This window comes from Cherax quadricarinatus, chromosome 49, assembly GCF_038502225.1.
Source record: "Cherax quadricarinatus isolate ZL_2023a chromosome 49, ASM3850222v1, whole genome shotgun sequence".
Taxonomy (NCBI): Eukaryota; Metazoa; Arthropoda; class Malacostraca; order Decapoda; family Parastacidae; genus Cherax; species Cherax quadricarinatus.
Window position 1 is genome coordinate 18,257,060 of NC_091340.1, and position 20,752 is coordinate 18,277,811.

Sequence of the window (20,752 nt, forward strand, 5' to 3'; positions counted from 1 at the left end):
TGATGAAGTAAAGGGTGTGATAAAAGCGATAACGGTAGCTTATGAGAGGTATTTACAAAGCAGAGGTGTTATAAGAAGAGCAGAGTATATGGAGAGTAAAAGAAAGGTGAAGAGAGTGGTGAGAGAGTGCAAAAGGAGAGCAGATGATAGAGTGGGAGAGGCACTGTCAAGAAATTTTAATGAAAATAAGAAAAAATTTTGGAGTGAGTTAAACAAGTTAAGAAAGCCTAAGGAACGAATGAATTTGTCAGTTAAAACCAGAGTAGGGGAGTTAGTAGATGGGGAGATGGAGGTATTAGGTAGATGGCGAGAATATTTTGAGGAACTTTTAAATGTCGACGAAGAAAGGGAGGCGGTAATTTCATGCACTGGCCAGGGAGGTATACCATCTTTTAGGAGTAAAGAAGAGCAGGATGTAAGTGTGGGGGAGGTGCATGAGGTATTATGTAGAATGAAAGGGGGTAAAGCAGTTGGAACTGACGGGATCATGACAGAAATGTTAAAAGCAGGGGGGGGATATAGTGTTAGAATGGTTGGTATTTTTGTTTAATAAATGCATGAAAGAGGGGAAGGTACCTAGGGATTGGTGGAGAGCATGTATAGTCCCTTTATATAAAGGGAAGGGGGACAAAAGAGATTGTAAAAATTATAGAGGAATAAGTTTACTTAGTATACCAGGAAAACTGTACAGTAGGGTTGTTATTGAAAGAATTAGAGGTAAGACAGAATGTAGAATGGCGGATGAGCAAGGAGGTTTCAGAGTGGGTAGGGGATGTGTAGATCAAGTGTTTACATTGAAGCATATATGTGAACAGTATTTAGATAAAGGTAGAGAAGTTTTTATTGCATTTATGGACTTAGGAAAGGCATGTGATAGAGTGGATAGGGAAGCAATGTGGCAGATGTTGCAAGTATATGGAATAGGTGGTAAGTTACTAAATGCTGTAAAGAGTTTTTATGAGGATAGTGAGGCTCAGGTTAGGGTGTGGAGAAGAGAGGGAGACTACTTCCCGGTAAAAGTAGGTCTTAGACAGGGATGTTTAATGTCACCATGGTTGTTTAATATATTTATAGATGGGGTTGTAAGAGAAATGCTAGGGTGTTCGGGAGAGGGGTGGAATTAAATTATAGGGAATTAAATACAAAATAGTAAGTGACAGTTACTTTTTGCTGATGATACTGTGCTTATGGGAGATTCTAAAGAAAAATTGCAAAGGTTATTGGACGAATTTGGGAGTGTGTGTAAAGGTAGAAAGTTGAAAGTGAACATAGAAAAGAGTAAGTTGATGAGAGTATCAATTGATTTAGATAAAGAAAAATTGGATATCAAATTGGGGAGGAGGAGTACGGAAGAAGTGAATGTTTTCAGATATTTGGGAGTTGACGTGTCAGCAGATGGATTTATGAAGGATGAGGTTAATCATAGAATTGATGAAAGAAAAAAGGTGAGTGGTGTGTTGAGGTATATGTGGAGGCAAAAAATGTTATCTATGGAGGCAAAGAAGGGAATGTATGAAAATATAGTAGTACCAACACTCTTATATGGGTGTGAAGCTTGGGTTGTAAATGCTGCAGCGAGGAGGCGGTTGGAGGCAGTAGAGATGTCCTGTCTAAGGGCAATGTGTTTCTGGAGTTTCTGGAGTTTATCTGGAGAGAGTTCCGGGGGTCAACGCCCCCGCGGCCCGGTCTGTGACCAGGCCTCCTTAGGTCAGTGTCCCAGGATGCGACCCACACCAGTCGACTAACACCCAGGTACCCATTTTACTGATGGGGAACATAGACAACAGGTGGAAAGAAACACGTCCAATGTTTCTACTCTGGCTGGGAATCGAACCCAGGCCCTCACCGTGTGAAGCGAGAGCGTTAACCACCAGGCCACCAGAGCCTGTGGTGTAAATATTATGCAGAAAATTCGGAGTGTGGAAATTAGGAGGTGTGGAGTTAATAAAAGTATTAGTCAGAGGGCTGAAGAGGGTTTGTTGAGGTGGTTTGGTCATTTAGAGAGAATGCATCAAAGTAGAATGACATGGAGAACGTATAAATCTGTAGGGAAAGGAAGGCGGGGTAGGGGACTTCCTCGAAAAGGTTGGAGGGAGGGGGTAAAGGAGGTGTTGTGGGCGAGGGGTTTGGACTTCCAGCAAGCGTGCGTGAGCGTGTTAGATAGGAATGAATGGAGACAAATGGTATTTGGGACCTGTCGAGCTGTTGGAGTGTGAGCAGGGTAATATTTAGTGAAGGGATTCAGGGAAACCAGTTATTTTATTTAACCGGACTTGAGTCCTGGAAATGGGAAGTACAATGCCTGCACTCTAAAGGAGGGGTTTGGGATATTGGCAGTTTGGAGGGATATATTGTGTATTTTTATACGTATATACTTCTAAACTGTTGCATTCTGGGCACCTCTGCAAAAACAGTGATTGTGTGAGTGTGGTGAAAGTGTTGAATGATGATGAAAGTATATTCCTTTTGGGGATTTTCTTTCTTTTTGGGTCACCCTGCCTCGGTGGGAGACGGCTGACTTGTTGAATATATATATATATATATATATATATATATATATATATATATATATATATATATATATATATATATATATATATATATATATATATATATATATATATATATATATTATATATATATTATATATTTTTTATTTTTATTATCACACCGGCCGATTCCCACCAAGGCAGGGTGGCCCGAAAAAGAAAAACTTTCACCATCATTCACTCCATCACTGTCTTGCCAGAAGGGTGCTTTACACTACAGTTTTTAAACTGCAACATTAACACCCCTCCTTCAGAGTGCAGGCACTGTACTTCCCATCTCCAGGACTCAAGTCCGGCCTGCCGGTTTCCCTGAATCCCTTCATAAATGTTACTTTGCTCACACTCCAACAGCACGTCAAGTATTAAAAACCATTTGTCTCCATTCACTCCTATCAAACACGCTCACGCATGCCTGCTGGAAGTCCAAGCCCCTCGCACACAAAACCTCCTTTACCCCCTCCCTCCAACCCTTCCTAGGCCGACCCCTACCCCGCCTTCCTTCCACTACAGACTGATACACTCTTGAAGTCATTCTGTTTCGCTCCATTCTCTCTACATGTCCGAACCACCTCAACAACCCTTCCTCAGCCCTCTGGACAACAGTTTTGGTAATCCCGCACCTCCTCCTAACTTCCAAACTACGAATTCTCTGCATTATATTCACACCACACATTGCCCTCAGACATGACATCTCCACTGCCTCCAGCCTTCTCCTCGCTGCAACATTCATCACCCACGCTTCACACCCATATAAGAGCGTTGGTAAAACTATACTCTCATACATTCCCCTCTTTGCCTCCAAGGACAAAGTTCTTTGTCTCCACAGACTCCTAAGTGCACCACTCACTCTTTTTCCCTCATCAATTCTATGATTCACCTCATCTTTCATAGACCCATCCGCTGACACGTCCACTCCCAAATATCTGAATACGTTCACCTCCTCCATACTCTCTCCCTCCAATCTGATATTCAATCTTTCATCACCTAATCTTTTTGTTATCCTCATAACCTTACTCTTTCCTGTATTCACCTTTAATTTTCTTCTTTTGCACACCCTACCAAATTCATCCACCAATCTCTGCAACTTCTCTTCAGAATCTCCCAAGAGCACAGTGTCATCAGCAAAGAGCAGCTGTGACAACTCCCACTTTGTGTGTGATTCTTTATCTTTTAACTCCACGCCTCTTGCCAAGACCCTCGCATTTACTTCTCTTACAACCCCATCTATAAATATATTAAACAACCACGGTGACATCACACATCCTTGTCTAAGGCCTACTTTTACTGGGAAAAAATTTCCCTCTTTCCTACATACTCTAACTTGAGCCTCACTATCCTCGTAAAAACTCTTCACTGCTTTCAGTAACCTACCTCCTACACCATACACTTGCAACATCTGCCACATTGCCCCCCTATCCACCCTGTCATACGCCTTTTCCAAATCCATAAATGCCACAAAGACCTCTTTAGCCTTATCTAAATACTGTTCACTTATATGTTTCACTGTAAACACCTGGTCCACACACCCCCTACCTTTCCTAAAGCCTCCTTGTTCATCTGCTATCCTATTCTCCGTCTTACTCTTAATTCTTTCAATTATAACTCTACCATACACTTTACCAGGTACACTCAACAGACTTATCCCCCTATAATTTTTGCACTCTCTTTTATCCCCTTTGCCTTTATACAAAGGAACTATGCATGCTCTCTGCCAATCCCTAGGTACCTTACCCTCTTCCATACATTTATTAAATAATTGCACCAACCACTCCAAAACTATATCCCCACCTGCTTTTAACATTTCTATCTTTATCCCATCAATCCCGGCTGCCTTACCCCCTTTCATTTTACCTACTGCCTCACGAACTTCCCCCACACTCACAACTGGCTCTTCCTCACTCCTACAAGATGTTATTCCTCCTTGCCCTATACACGAAATCACAGCTTCCCTATCTTCATCAACATTTAACAATTCCTCAAAATATTCCTTCCATCTTCCCAATACCTCTAACTCTCCATTTAATAACTCTCCTCTCCTATTTTTAACTGACAAATCCATTTGTTCTCTAGGCTTTCTTAACTTGTTAATCTCACTCCAAAACTTTTTCTTATTTTCAACAAAATTTGTTGATAACATCTCACCCACTCTCTCATTTGCTCTCTTTTTACATTGCTTCACCACTCTCTTAACTTCTCTCTTTTTCTCCATATACTCTTCCCTCCTTGCATCACTTCTACTTTGTAAAAACTTCTCATATGCTAACTTTTTCTCCCTTACTACTCTCTTTACATCATCATTCCACCAATCGCTCCTCTTCCCTCCTGCACCCACTTTCCTGTAACCACAAACTTCTGCTGAACACTCTAACACTACATTTTTAAACCTACCCCATACCTCTTCGACCCCATTGCCTATGCTCTCATTAGCCCATCTATCCTCCAATAGCTGTTTATATCTTACCCTAACTGCCTCCTCTTTTAGTTTATAAACCTTCACCTCTCTCTTCCCTGATGCTTCTATTCTCCTTGTATCCCATCTACCTTTTACTCTCAGTGTAGCTACAACTAGAAAGTGATCTGATATATCTGTGGCCCCTCTATAAACATGTACATCCTGAAGTCTACTCAACAGTCTTTTATCTACCAATACATAATCCAACAAACTACTGTCATTTCGCCCTACATCATATCGTGTATACTTATTTATCCTCTTTTTCTTAAAATATGTATTACCTATAACTAAACCCCTTTCTATACAAAGTTCAATCAAAGGGCTCCCATTATCATTTACACCTGGCACCCCAAACTTACCTACCACACCCTCTCTAAAAGTTTCTCCTACTTTAGCATTCAAGTCCCCTACCACAATTACTCTCTCACTTGGTTCAAAGGCTCCTATACATTCACTTAACATCTCCCAAAATCTCTCTCTCTCCTCTGCATTCCTCTCTTCTCCAGGTGCATACACGCTTATTATGACCCACTTCTCGCATCCAACCTTTACTTTAATCCACATAATTCTTGAATTTACACATTCATATTCTCTTTTCTCCTTCCATAACTGATCATTTAACATTACTGCTACCCCTTCCTTTGCTCTAACTCTCTCAGATACTCCAGATTTAATCCCATTTATTTCCCCCCACTGAAACTCTCCTACCCCCTTCAGCTTTGTTTCGCTTAGGGCCAGGACATCCAACTTCTTTTCATTCATAACATCAGCAATCATCTGTTTCTTGTCATCCGCACTACATATATGTATATATATATATGTATATATATATGTATATATATATATATATATATATATATATATATATATATATATATATATATATATAATGTGTGTGTGTGTGTGTGTCACCATGTTGTACTAGGCACATGTCAATTAGACACTAGGCCTCTTATATATGCGTGCGTGCGCGTGTGTACTCACCTAGTTGTACTCACCTAGTTGAGGTTGCAGGGGTCGAGTCCAAGCTCCTGGCCCCGCCTCTTCACTGGTCGCTGTGTGTGGGTGTGTGTGTGTGTGTACTCACCTAGTTTTGGTTGGAGGGGTTGATTCACAGCTCCTGGCCCCGCCTCTTCACTGGCCGCCGCTACTCGGTCACTCTTCCCGCTCCATGAGCTTTATCATACCTCGTCTTAAACCCATGTATGGATCCTGCCTCCACTACATCACTACCCAGACTTCCACTTCCTGACAACTGTGATTGAAGAAATACTTCCTAACATCCCTGTGGTTCATCTGAGTCTTCAACTTCCAACTGTGATCCCTTGTTGCTGTGTCCCATCTTTGGAACATCCTGTCTCTGTCCACCTTGTCGATTCCTCTCAGTATTTTATATGTCGTTGTCATATGCCCCCTATCTCTCCTGTCTTCCAGTGTCGTCAGTTCGATTTCCATTATCTTCTCGTAGGACATATCCCTTAGCTCCGGGACTAGTCTTGTTGCAAATCTTTGCACTTTCTCTAGTTTCCTTACATGCTTGGCTAGGTGAGGGTCCTAAACTGGTGCTGTATACTCCAATATGGGCCTAATGTACACAGTGTACAGGGTCCTGAATGACTCCTTATTAAGATGTCGGAATACTGTTCGTAGGCTGTCAGGCGCCCGTATGCTGCAGGAGTTATTTGGCTGAAATCACCACAAGATCCTTTTCCTTGAGTGAGGTTTGTAGGCTCCGACCCTCTAGATTGTACTCCGTCTGCGGTCTTCTTTGCTTTTCTCCAATCTTCATGACTTTGCACTTGGTGGGGTTGAATTCCAGGAGCCAGTTGCTGGAGAAGGTCTGCAGCCTGTCAATACCCCTCTGTAGTTCAGCTTGGTCCTTGCCCAACTGAATTCTTCTCATCAACTTCACATCATCTGCAAACAGGGACACTTCAGAGTCTATTCCTTCTGTCATGTCGTTCACATATACCAGAAACAGCACCGGTCCTAGGACTGATCCCTGTGGCACCCCGCTCGTTACCGGCTCCCACTTTGACACCTCGCCATGTACCATGACTCGCTGTTGTCTTCCTGACAGGTATTCCCTGATCCATTGTAGTGCCTTCCCTGTTATCCCTGCCTGGTCCTCCAGCTTTTGCACTAACCTCTTGTGTGGAACTATGTCAAATGCCGTCTTACAGTCTAAGAAAATGCAGTCTACTCACCCCAAGATCTTACTGCAGTCACCCTGTAATAGAACTTCAGTAGGTTTGTGACACAGGATTTCCTGTCCCTGATACCTTATTGGATGTTGTTGATAAGTTCATTCCTTTCTAGGTGCTACACCACTCTTCTCCTGATAATTTTCTCCATGACCTTGCATACTATACACATCAGTGACACTGGTCTGTAGTTTAATGCTTCATGTCTGTCTCCATTTTTAAAAATTGGGACTACATTTACTGTCTTCCATACTATTGGTTGTTGCCCTGTGTCGATAGATGTGTTGAAGATAATTGTTAGTGGCACACAAAGTGCCTCTGCTCCCTCTTTCAGGGCCCATGGAGAGATGTAATCTGTCCCCATTGCCTTTGAGATATCTAGCTCTCTTAGCAGCCTTGTATGTATTGTGTCCAACACTTGATGGTGTACCCCACCTCTCTGCTTTTCTGGAGGCCCTTCTGTCTCCTTTGTGAACCCTTCTTTGAATCTCATGTTGAGCTCCACACATACTTTGCAGTTATTTTTTTGTGACCTCCCCTCCTTCCTTCTTCAGCCTGATTACCTGGTCCTTGACTGTTGTTTTCCTCCTGATGTGGCTGTACAACAGCTTTGGGTCAGATTTGGCTTTCACTGCTATGTCATTCTTGTATTGTCTTTGGGCCTCCCTTCTTACCTGTGCATATTCATTTCTGGCTCTACGACTGGCTTCTTATTCTCCTGGGTCCTATGCCTTCTATACTTCTTCCATTCCCTAGCACACTTAGTTTTGGTATCCCTGCACCTTTGGGTCAACCACCGGCTCGTCCTGGCTTCTTAGTTATTCCTGTAACCCTTGGGTACAAACCTCTTCTCAGCTTCCTTGCATATTGTTGTCACATATTCCATCATCTCATTTACTTCCCTGCCAGTTCTCTGTCCCACTGAACCCCATTTAAGAAGTTCTTCATGCCTGCATAGTCCCCTTCCTTGTAGTTTGGGTTCATTCATCCGGCCCTTCCTGCTTCCCCCTCCACTTGTAACTCTACTATGTATTCGAAGCTCAGAACCACATGATCACTGGCCCCAAGGGGTCTTTCATATGTGATGTCCTCAATATCGACACTACTCAAGGTGAATACTAGGTCCAGTCTCGCTGGTTCATCCTCTCCTCCCTCTCTGGTAGTGTTCCTTACTTGTTGGTACATGAGGCTTTCCAGTACCACCTCCAACATCTTAGCCCTCCGTGTGTCTTGGCCCTCATGTGGCTCCAAGTTCTCCCATTCAATTTCCTTGTGGTTGAAGTCACCCATGGTCAGTAGCTTTGCCCTGCTCGCATGAGCCCTTCTGGCCACTTCAGCCAGTGTGTCATCCATCGCTCTATTACTCTCATCATACTCTTGCCTTGGCCTCCTGCTGTTCTGGGGTGGGTTATACATCACTGCAATTACCACCTTGGGACCTCCAGACTGAAGTGTTCGCTTCTCTTCTGTCTTCTCTCTCCAGCTCACCAAGATCCCATCGGTTTCTGATCATTAGTGCCACTCTTCCACCCCCTCTGCTCTCTGTCCTTCCTCAGAATCTGATAGCCCATTGGAAAGATGGCATCTGTTATCATCCTTGTGAGCTTGGTTTCTGTGAGGACTATGATGTCTGGTGATGCCTCTTTGACTCTTTCATGTCACTACTCTATCAGCATTAGTGTACCATACCTTCAGTTTCCTCTCCAATACTGTGTATTGGGAGTCTGTGAGGGTGGGGGACCTGGCAGTATGCTGTGGGATTCTACAGTGTAGTGCGGGGTGGGGGCTGTGAGTGTGGATTGTGGTCTGTGTTGGGATAGTGTGTATGGTTGTGGGGGTCTGGGGATGGTTCTGTGTGTGCTTGCTCTTGTTGCTCTGCCCTGCTCTGGATGTCCTCTGCTGATTCTGTCCTTGTTTCTTTTTCTAGCTCCTTTCGCTTTTGTGTCCTCTCCCTCAGGTGCTGTCTTTCTGTTTCTGTTCAGTCTCTGTCTAGGAACACACTCTTGTAAGCTGACGATTCCTTCAACCGTGGTTTTTCTTGCAGGATCCTGTTTTGTCATGATTCTGTCCTGAAAATCAGCTTGATTGGCCATTTTCTCCCCTTCAAGTACCCCCCTATTTTCTAAAAATTTATACCTTTGGATATGTCCTATTTGTCTATTTCTTTGATGTTTTCAGTCTCCTGTCTTTCTGCCTGCCATCTTTCATTGTATGTCCTTCCCTCACTCTCCTGAAGCCCATGAATAAACAATGACTTCGCCCTCTCCTCCTCCCACTGTCTTTCCCTCTGTATCTCTGGTTCCTGTTTGTACATGGCCATTTTCTTCCTTATTTTTTCCTGTAGCTCTTGGTAGCATGGTTGTGCCTCTGCATATGACCTATCCCCCTCTCCACCTTCATCCCCATCCCCTTCCACCAACCCTGCTCCCAGCTGCTCTCCCACTTCACTCTTTGGCCCTGGCAAGTGGGCTAATAGGGCCTTAGTGTGATTTCTGTCTCCTTCCTTTCCATTGGGCCCTCATTAAGTAGGGGTGTACCAGCCTTAGATGCTGTGTCTCTTCTGGTCAGTACCCCTGTAATTCACTTCAGCCTCTATACTTCATATTCTAGGACCTTTATCCTGGTTACTGCAACTTCGACTTGTGACTCCCAGTTCTTCTTCTCCTCCTCCAACCTCTTTTCCAATTTTACAGAGAGCTCTTCTAGTTTGCTCTCCCACTCTTGTTCCATCCTTTTGCATAGGGGTAGGGAAAGACAGTGGCGAAGGAGGAGAGAGATAAGGAGGGGGAAAGAGATGGGGAATAAGGGGAGGAAGAGGCAAATGGAAAAAGAGAGAGAAAAAAAGAGAAAGAGAGAGAGAGAAAAAAAAGTGAACTGCTCTAAGCTACATCTATCACTAGCTAAGAGCTATATTAGCTTGGAGAAACCGATGACAGCAACATTTCCTCCTGAGAAAACACAAATGATTCTGGCCTCTAGGCACCATGATGGTAATGCCGGAGCAGTAGTAAATATGAATGAGAGAGTGTTGGTATCTGGGGAAGAAGTTTATATCCTTGGGGTGAAGTCTGACTCCAAACTGACCATGAAGAACCACATTATCAATTTTGCAAACAAGAAACAAGGCAGCCAGGAAGCTTACAGCACTTCGACGTATCTCGCATTTGTTTGACAGTAGGGACTGCAAGATTTTATTTGAGGCACAAGTATGCTCACACCTTAGGTATGCTCCACTTTCCAGAGATGGGACACAGAAACAAGTGGTCACAATTGGAAGTTGAAGACTCAGATGAGTCAAAGAAATGTTACGAAGTATTTCTTTAGTCATAGAGTTGTCAGGAAGCGGACCAGTCTGGCAAGTGACATAGTGGAGGCAGGAATCATACATAATTTCAAGACAAGGTATGATAAAACTCGTGGAGCAGGGAGAGAGAAGACCTAGTAGCGATCAGTGAAGAAGCAGGGCCAGGAGCTATAAATCGACCCCTGCAACCACAAATAGGTTATTACACCCACACCCACATACATACATACACGCACGCACACAAACACACACACACACACACACACACACACACACACACACACACACACATATATTTCAACGTATTTCATATGTAACCACCTGATATTTCAATGAAATACATTATATATATATTAATTCATATGAATATACATGTTTGTTGCAAAGCAGAAAATTCATTTGTGGTTAAATAAGTAGCTGAGAGATAGTGTTTATTTTTGATCAGGGTCCTCTTGGACCCAAAGGTGACAGTGGTGACAGAGGTCTGCCAGGTCTTCCCGGTCCAGTGGGTCCCCCGGGACCGCCAGGAGCCAAGGGAGTACCCGGAGATGCAGTACTGGTCACAGGTCCAGCTGGGGAGCAAGGTCCTCAGGGACCCCCAGGTCTACAAGGAATAGCGGGACTGGACGCCGCCCCAGGAGCACCAGGACCCAAGGGTGAACAAGGTATAGCAATGTATTTATTGTGTACCCTTATAGGCGGAGAAATAACTTCATAGTGTTGAAAGGCGCTACGAAATCCCAACGAGTACCAAACTTCATATGAAAATATTAATAATATTTAGTTTTCTAAAGAGGGTTTCATTGTGAGGACGAAATATGCAACTCTCCTCGCGTTTTCATGTCTACGTGCGTACTTGTTTGTATACTTAACAGAATTTATTACACTGTTGGTTCATCAACAATGTAAACAACGGAATATATCATTATTGCCATACAGGAAAAAAAAAAGTCACAATACCGTGGCTGGAACAATTCACTAAAAACTTCCATTTAGAGGAGGAATGTTATGAGGACGTGTCTGTCCATCCTTGACCATTGTTATATCACAGGTTAGGTCAGGTTCGTCAGGAAACAGGACAAGTGTTTCCTGACGCGGGTCTTAGATGATGACCAGCCGTTGGAGCTTTTGGTCATCTGACCGAGGCTTTCTGCTGGCTTAACGGTCCACCCCTTTAAAAGTTATGGTCATAGTTATAACCATTTTTATATCTTTGTGGCAGTATTAAATCACAGCTGCAACTTGGCAATAGCCAGAAACGACTAAATTGTTTACTGTAAAAATATTGTTTTCCAGGTAACAGAGGAGAACGAGGACTCAATGGTCGGCGAGGCATTGCTGGACCCAAGGGTGACACCGGTTCCCCCGGACCACCTGGACAAAGAGGTCTTCCAGGACCTACGGTAGGTACTCAACCTAGCAAGTTGGTCCCTATAGGCCAGTGGAAACAAGAGGTCCAATAGGACCTGCTGTAAGTACACGTAATAAGTTGGTCTTTCTAGACCAATGAGTCCTACAGGACCTACTGTAAGTACACGTAATAAGCTGGTCTTTCTAGACCAATGAGTCCTACAGGACCTACTGTAAGTACACGTAATAAGTTGGTCTTTCTAGAAAAGTGAGACCAAGAGGTCCTGCAGTAAGTATACCTAATGAGTTGGTCTTTCTAGACCAGTGAGTCCTACAGGACCTACTGTAGGCACACCTAATAAGTTGGTGTTTCTAGATTAATGAGACCAAGAGGTCCTGCTGGACCTACTATAGGCACATTTAGTGAGCTGGTTCTTCTGTCATCTCCTTATTATTGACAAAGTTATCAGTTATTCTTCGTTATTTATTGACTTATCTACTTCTGGTTCATTGCACTTCGAGTCATTTGTTTGTCCAAATTAGATTAATTTCAGATATGTAGTCAAATTACTTATTTATTTCATATTACATTTTTTATGGTTAAAAATAAACTTATATTTTTCCTAATATGAAGTTTCAAATCTATTATAAATCATGACGCATAAGAACTTGGCTAGTCCAGGTCACATAGTACTAAATCTCAATTACAAAACGCAAAATACAAACGCTACGAGCCGCCACGGCTCGTAGCGCCGGTAGTACCTATACTATCGTACCGCATCAAACTTCTGTTTTTATCTCGTTTTTATCTCGTTTCAACAACAACAAAATAAAAATTCGCTTATAAATACTTTGAAAACAACATACAACAGATTTTTCCTGTAACATATTTGTCAGTTGCAAATTATTTTACCGTAAGGTTGATGAAGTCATACGTCTGGCAGTGAGCATCTGGGGGGGACTGCAGCTCTGCAGCTCTTATGGAGGAGTCGCCACTGAGTTAGTTTAATATCTTTATTATGCACCCCATACCCATCCTGTGGGCGGTAGTCAAAAGATTTGCAGATGACACCCGAATCTGCATGACAGTGTCTTCCATTGCAGACACTGCAAAGCTCCAGGCGGACATCAACCAAATCTTTCAGTGGGCTGCAGAAAACAATATGAAGTTCAACGATGAGAAATTTCAATTACTCAGATATGGTAAACACGAGGAAATTAAATCTTCATCAGAGTACAAAACAAATTCTGGCCACAAAATAGAGCGAAACACCAACGTCAAAGACCTGGGAGTGATCATGTCGGAGGATCTCACCTTCAAGGACCATAACATTGTATCAATCGCATCTGCTAGAAAAATGACAGGATGGATAATGAGAACCTTCAAAACTAGGGAGGCCAAGCCCATGATGACACTCTTCAGGTCACTTGTTCTATCTAGGCTGGAATATTGCTGCACACTAACAGCACCTTTCAAGGCAGGTGAAATTGCCGACCTAGAAAATGTACAGAGAACTTTCACGGCGCGCATAACGGAGATAAAACACCTCAATTACTGGGAGCGCTTGAGATTCCTAAACCTGTATTCCCTGGAACGCAGGAGGGAGAGATACATGATTATATACACCTGGAAAATCCTAGAGGGACTAGTACCGAACTTGCACACGAAAATCACTCACTACGAAAGCAAAAGACTTGGCAGACGATGCACCATCCCCCAATGAAAAGCAGGGGTGTCACTAGCACGTTAAGAGACCATACAATAAGTGTCAGGGGCCCGAGACTGTTCAACTGCCTCCCAGCACACATAAGGGGGATTACCAACAGACCCCTGGCAGTCTTCAAGCTGGCACTGGACAAGCACCTAAAGTCAGTTCCTGATCAGCCGGGCTGTGGCTCGTACGTTAGTTTGCGTGCAGCCAGCAGCAACAGCCTGGTTGATCAGGCTCTGATCCACCAGGAGGCCTGGTCACAGACCGGGCCGCGGGGGCATTGACCCCCGGAACTCTCTCCAGGTAAACTCCAGGTACATAACGGGTCCAGTGACTGGACCCCAAAGTTATGATAGCTGAACTAGTTACAAAGGTAATGAACTCCAGGTAGATCTGGTCACAATCATGGCAAGTTACAGAGGTAATGAATCAGCTTCACTCCTATACATGGTTACAGTCATGAGCAAATTACAAAGTAATGAACCACTGATACGTCCACACCTGGTCACAATTGTAATGAGTTATAAATACAAACATTAAGTGGATCATACACCCACACTAGCGCGCGCGCGCACACATACACACACGAGGGCGCACGCACAGACATATGCACACGAGCATACAAATATATGCATACACACAAGCGCGCACACACACACACACACACACACACACATACACACACACACACACATGGTAATGCTTTATTTACAGCTAGCAAAGTCAGGGTATTTCTCCAGAATGGTCTGTAATATACCACTGTGGATAAAATACTTTGCCATTTCTTGAACATTGCCGCCACTGAATGCAACTATTCTTAAGAATATTACAGGCATAGATGTGGTACAAAGATGTGTGTAAAATATTCTTAGGCTTGAGATAATACCTGGTTTGAGGAGGTCAGGAGAGATAAATATAAAGGAATATAATGTGGTGTTGTGTGTTGATCCAGGGTCCTGCTGGGGTGCCTGGGATACCAGGTGGTGCTGTGGATGGTGACACCGTGCCTGGCCCACCCGGGGCTCCTGGACCCCTGGGGCCTGTTGGCCCACAGGGGGATGTAGGTGCCAAGGGTGAAGTAGGTGTTCCTGGGCTAGACGGTCAGCCAGGTCCTCGTGGAGATAAAGGTTAGTGTTCACCTAACATTATTACTCTCTGTAGCAAGCAAACACGCTGCTTCTCGACATATTTGCATGCAATTCCTACTTTTTCTACAACATTGCAAGTTCCTGATGATTTGTTGATTGCAACATGAAGTGCCTAGAGCTGTCATTCAACTTCTCCGGGGTTGTTTTGCATTCTTTATCGCTCCTTTGCGATTATTGCATATATATATATATATATATATATATATATATATATATATATATATATATATATATATATATATATATATATATATATATATATATATATATTTATTATCACACTGGCCGATTCCCACCAAGGCAGGGTGGCCCGAAAAAGAAAAACTTTCACCATCATTCACTCCATCATTGTCTTGCCAGAAGGGTGCTTTACACTACAGTTTTTAAACTGCAACATTAACACCCCTCCTTCTGAGTGCAGGCACTGTACTTCCCATCTCCAGGACTCAAGTCCGGCCTGCCGGTTTCCCTGAACCCCTTCATAAATGTTACTTTGCTCACACTCCAACAGCACGTCAAGTATTAAAAACCATTTGTCTCCATTCACTCCTATCAAACACGCTTACGCATGCCTGCTGGAAGTCCAAGCCCCTCGCACACAAAACCTCCTTTACCTCCTCCCTCCAACCTTTCCTAGGCCGACCCCTACCCCGCCTTCCTTCCGCTACAGACTGATACACTCTCAAAGTCATTCTGTTTCGCTCCATTCTCTCTACATGTCCGAACCACCGCAACAACCCTTCCTCAGCCCTCTGGACAACAGTTTTGGTAATCCTGCACCTCCTCCTAACTTCCAAACTACGAATTCTCTGCATTATATTCACACCACACATTGCCCTCAGACATGACATCTCCACTGCCTCCAGCCTTCTCCTCGCTGCAACATTCATCACCCATGCTTCACACCCATATAAGAGCGTTGGTAAAACTATACTCTCATACATTCCCCTTTTTGCCTCCAAGGACAAAGTTCTTTGTCTCCACAGACTCCTAAGTGCACCACTCACCCTTTTCCCCTCATCAATTCTATGATTCACCTCATCTTTCATAGATCCATCCGCTGACACATCCACTCCCAAATATCTGAATACATTCACCTCCTCCATACTCTCTCCCTCCAATCTGATATCCAATCTTTCGTCACCTAATCTTTTTGCTATCCTCATAACCTTACTCTTTCCTGTATTAACTTTTAATTTTCTTCTTTTACATACCCTACCAAATTCATCCACCAACCTCTGCAACTTCTCTTCAGAATCTCCCAAGAGCACAGTGTCATCAGCAAAGAGCAACTGTGACAACTCCCACTTTTTGTGTGATTCTTTATCTTTTAACTCCACGCCTCTTGCCAAGACCCTCGCATTTACTTCTCTTACAACCCCATCTATAAATATATTAAACAACCACGGTGACATCACACATCCTTGTCTAAGGCCTACTTTTACTGGGAAATAATTTCCCTCTTTCCTACATACTCTAACTTGAGCCTCACTATCCTCGTAAAAACTCTTCACTGCTTTCAGTAACCTACCTCCTACACCATACACCTGCAACATCTGCCGCATTGCCCCCCTATCCACCTTGTCATACGCCTTTTCCAAATCCATAAATGCCACAAAGACCTCTTTAGCCTTATCTAAATACTGTTCACTTATATGTTTCACTGTAAACACCTGGTACACACACACACACACACACACACACACACACACACACACACACACACACGCCTAGTGTCTAATTGACATGTGCCTAGTACAAAATGGTAACTGACACACGTGGTAATGCTTTATCTACAAGGGAGCAAAGTCAGGGTGTTTTTCCAGAATGGTCTGTAATATACCACTGTGGATAAAATACTTTGACATATCTTGAACATTTCTGAGTGAGTTGTCTCTGAATTCATTAATTTTATCGCACTCCAGTACATAATGACGCAGGGTGTGACGCACTCCAGTACATAATGACGCAGGGTGTGACGCACTCCATTACATAATGACGCAGGGTGTGACGCACTCCAGTACATAATGACGCAGGGTGTGATGCACTCCAGTACATAATGACGCAGGGTGTGACGCGCTCCAGTACATAATGACGCAAAGTGTGACGCACTCCAGTACATAATGACGCAAGGTGTGACAATAGTCCATCTGGCAAAGTTTACATTTCGTTTGGTCTACATCTGGTGGTGGTGATTTAACCTGCCAAAGATACTTGTAACCCAGCCGGAGCCGGGCGGTAGTGACATCCAAGAGTCGGCTATTTTGCTGGTAAAGGCAGAAAGTTGAAAGTGAACATAGATAAGAGTAAGGTGATGAAGGTATCAAACGAAGTAGGTAAAGTAAAATTAGATGTCACATTGGAGGAAGGGAGTATGGAAGAAGTGAATGTGTTCAGATATTTGGGAGTTGATGTGTCAGCAGATGGGGTTTATGAAAGATGAGGTTAACCATAGAACTGATGAAGGAAAAAGGTGAGTGATGCACTGAGGTATCTGTAGAAACAACAATTGTTATCCATGGAGGCAAAGAAGGGAATGTACGAGAGTATAGTGTGCAAACACTTATATGGGTGTGAAGCTTGGGTTGTAAATGCTTCAGCGAGGAGGCTGCTGGAGGTAGTGGAAATGTCGTGTCTAAGGGCAATGTGGTGTAAATATTATGCAAAGAATTCGGAGTGTGGATTATTATTATTATAATCAAAAAGAAGCGCTAAGCCACAAGGACTATACAGCGCTGCAAGGCAGAAAGGAAGCGAGGGCATCAGGTGACAAAAGGGAGATGGATGAGTAATAGGTTACGGATAACAGCGGGGCAGTGGATGGTGAAAGGGTAAAGGGCAGCAAGGGACTGAACTAGAAAGGGCTGAGGGGAGTGCGAAAAGTATCATCAGAGTTTGTGGAGTAAATCAGTCGTTGTCAAGAAGTCAATGAGAGAGTCAGGATTAAAGGAGGGTCCATCAGCAAGAAGGGAAGGTAAAGAGAGAGTAGTAGAACGAAGACGACGTTGGAGGTAAATTCTGCGTGCTCGTTGATAGAGAGGGCAGTCTAACAGAATGTGGCTAATCGATACTGGAACTTGACACTGCTCACAGAGAGGAACAGGGTGCCTCTCCATGAGATACCCATGAGTAAGACGAGTGTGGCCAATGCGAAGGCGGGAGAGAGTGGTCTCCCAACCTCGGCACTGATGACAAGAAGACGGCCAGTAACCTATGCTCGGTTTAATAGAATGAAGTTTGTTACCGAGCAGAGTTGACCAACGTTGTTGCCAACGGGTGCGAAGGTGGGTAGCTATTGCAGCAAAATAGTCCAGAAATGGAACACCTCGATAGGAAATTGGTAGGTCATGTACTGCTGACCGCGCAGCAGTGTCTGCCTGTTCATTGCCCTGTACGTCGACATGACCAGGGACCCAACAAAAAACAATATCTTTATGTTTGGTAGAGATACGGCGTAGCCAAAGTTGGATACGGAGAACTAGGGGATGAGATGTATCAAATTTTTGTATAGCCTGTAGAGCACTAAGGGAGTCTGAGACTACTACAAATGATGACACAGGCATAGATGCGATACGAATAAGTGCTGCAAGAATGGCATACAGTTCAGCAGTAAAAATGCTAGCTGAAGATAGTAAATGCCCCCGCACGACGCTGTCCGGAAACACTGCTGCGAATCCGACGCCGTCTGAAGACTTAGAGCCATCTGTGTACACAGCGGTGGCATGAGAATGGGAGTGGAAGTGATCAAGAAAAAGAGAGCGGGAAGCCACCGTAGGCAGTTGAGCTTTCGAGCAAGGGAGTGAGAAAGAACAGATCCGAACAGCTGGAACTTCCCAGGGGGGTAGGGAAAAGTGAGATGCTACATGAACATATAAAGGTGGTAACTGAAGGGAAGACAAGAGTGAATGTAGGCGAAGAGAAAAGGGACGGAGCAAACAGGGGCGGCGAACGAATAAAGAATGTCTACTAATATCGGTGACCATTCTATAAATGGAAGGATTGTGTAGATCGTGAGAGCGTACATAGTAGCGAAGGCAGTGGGCATCACGGCGATCAGACAAGGATGGAACATTTGCTTCTGTATAGAGGCTCTCAACAGGGGAAGAGCGAAAAGCACCAAGGCACAAACGTAAGCCTTGGTGATGGATAGAGTTAAGGCTAGAGAGAGTAGCAGGAGAGGCCACGGAATAAATCTGGTCACCATAATCGAGTTTCGATAAAACGAGGGCTGAATGTAGGCGAAGCAGAGTTCGACGATCAGCTCCCCAGGAAAGATGAGCAAGGGTTTTAAGAAGGTTTAGCTGGCTGTGACAAGTTGCCTTCAGAGAGGTAATGTGAGGTTTCCAGGATAACCGACGATCAAAGAGAAGGCCTAGAAACCTGACTGTATCACGTTCGGGGATACGGGAGCCATAGAGATACAAAGGATGATCGGAGATAACAGAGCGTCTAGTGAAAGTAATTTGGTGAGTTTTGGTACTTGAAAATTTAAACCCATGCGTGGTGGCCCAAGTGGAAACACGGTCGACCGCATGCTGGAGAGAAACTGCAATAAGGTGACAGTCAGCGCCTGCACAAGCAATAGCGAAGTCATCAACATAGAGTGATGACCAAATATTGGGTGGAAGAACAGAGGCCAAATAATTTATAGCAAGGAGAAAAAGTGTTGTGCTTAGAACACATCCCTGAGGGACACCTTCAGCTTGGACGAAGTCCGGGGAAAGAACATTATTGACTCGAACACGGAAGTGTCTGTCAGTTAAAAAGTTCTTAAGGAAGGATGGTAGATTGCCTCGGAGGCCTAAGGAATGGGCCTGGGCCAAAATATTATACCTCCAAATTGTGTCATATGCCTTCTCAAGGTCAAAAAATATGGCAATAACTGAGTGATTATTCGCAAAGGCATTACGAACATACGTATCCAAGCTTAGTAAGGGGTCTATGGTAGAACGACCCTTACGAAAGCCATATTGACTAGCGGAGAGATTGTTGTGAGTCTCTAAATACCACATTAAACGTCGATTTACGAGGCGTTCCATCACTTTGCAAACTGCACTAGTAAGAGCGATGGGGCGATAGTGGGAGGCATCATGTCCTGTAGTACCCGGTTTGCGGAAAGGGAGAACAATGGCAGATTTCCACAGCTGGGGAAGAACTCCTTGTGCCCAAATAAGATTGAAGAGGTGTAAGAGGACTACAAGGGCTGACTGATGTAAATGTTGTAACATACGAATATGAGTGTCGTCAGGCCCAGCTGCCGATGATCGGCAAGCTGAGAGCGTTGCCTCCAGTTCTTGAAGTGTAAAAAGCACATTATACTGTTCTTCTCTGAGAGAAGAAAAGTCCAAGGGTACTAACTCTCTGGCAGACTTTGAGGAAAGAAACGAGGGGCATAGATGGAGCCCTCGGGAAATACGGACCAGATGTGTGCCAAGTTCAATGGCAACGTCGAGAGGGTTTGCTACATCAACACCAGTGACCCGTAGAACAGGAGCCGGGTCAGGAGAGTATTTACCACTCAATTTCCTCACTTTTTTCCAGACTGCACTCATAGAAGAAGCAGAGGTGATGGTGGAAACATAGTCTCGCCAACAAGTGCGTTTAGCTTCACGGATGACACAGTGAGCGATCGCACGCTTCTGCTTAAAATCAACAAGTCTCTCAGCGGTTCTATTGTACCGGTACCTGCCCCATGCAGCACGTTTCAAACGTACTGCACGAGCACAAGCAGGAGACCACCAAGGCACGCACTTCTGAGAATGCCTGCCTGAGGTTTGGGGTATAGAATGAGAAGCTGCGGTATAAACTGATGTCGAGAAGATGTGTAGGAGCTCATCAATGGAGGATGAAGAAGGAACCTCACTAAAAGCAGTGAGGTGTGAGTAAAGATCCCAATTTGCCCGATCAAATTGCCAGCGAGGGCTACGGAAAGGTGGTGAATAGGAAGGAGAAGTAAGAATGATCGGAAAATGATCGCTGTCATGTAAGTCTGGTAGAACAGACCAGGTGAAGTCTAGTGCAGTGGAGGAAGAG

The 20,752-nt window shown here is 44.0% G+C and overlaps 2 protein-coding genes across 5 annotated transcripts in view; one reads left to right on the forward strand and one right to left on the reverse strand.

The window, feature by feature from the left end:
• The window catches only part of LOC138854111 (uncharacterized), a 423,710-nt gene that overhangs the window by 300,440 nt on the left and 102,518 nt on the right, over positions 1–20,752 (reverse strand). The gene's annotated exons all lie outside the window — the stretch shown is intronic.
• The window catches only part of LOC138854110 (collagen alpha-1(IX) chain-like), a 178,888-nt gene that overhangs the window by 130,639 nt on the left and 27,497 nt on the right, over positions 1–20,752 (forward strand). For all 3 annotated transcript variants that reach the window (XM_070095231.1, XM_070095229.1, XM_070095230.1), the window contains exons 10-12: positions 10,955–11,174; positions 11,806–11,912; positions 14,524–14,698. In XM_070095231.1, the coding sequence (XP_069951332.1) occupies positions 10,955–11,174; positions 11,806–11,912; positions 14,524–14,698 (502 nt within the window). The remainder of the gene's footprint in view (positions 1–10,954; positions 11,175–11,805; positions 11,913–14,523; positions 14,699–20,752) is intronic.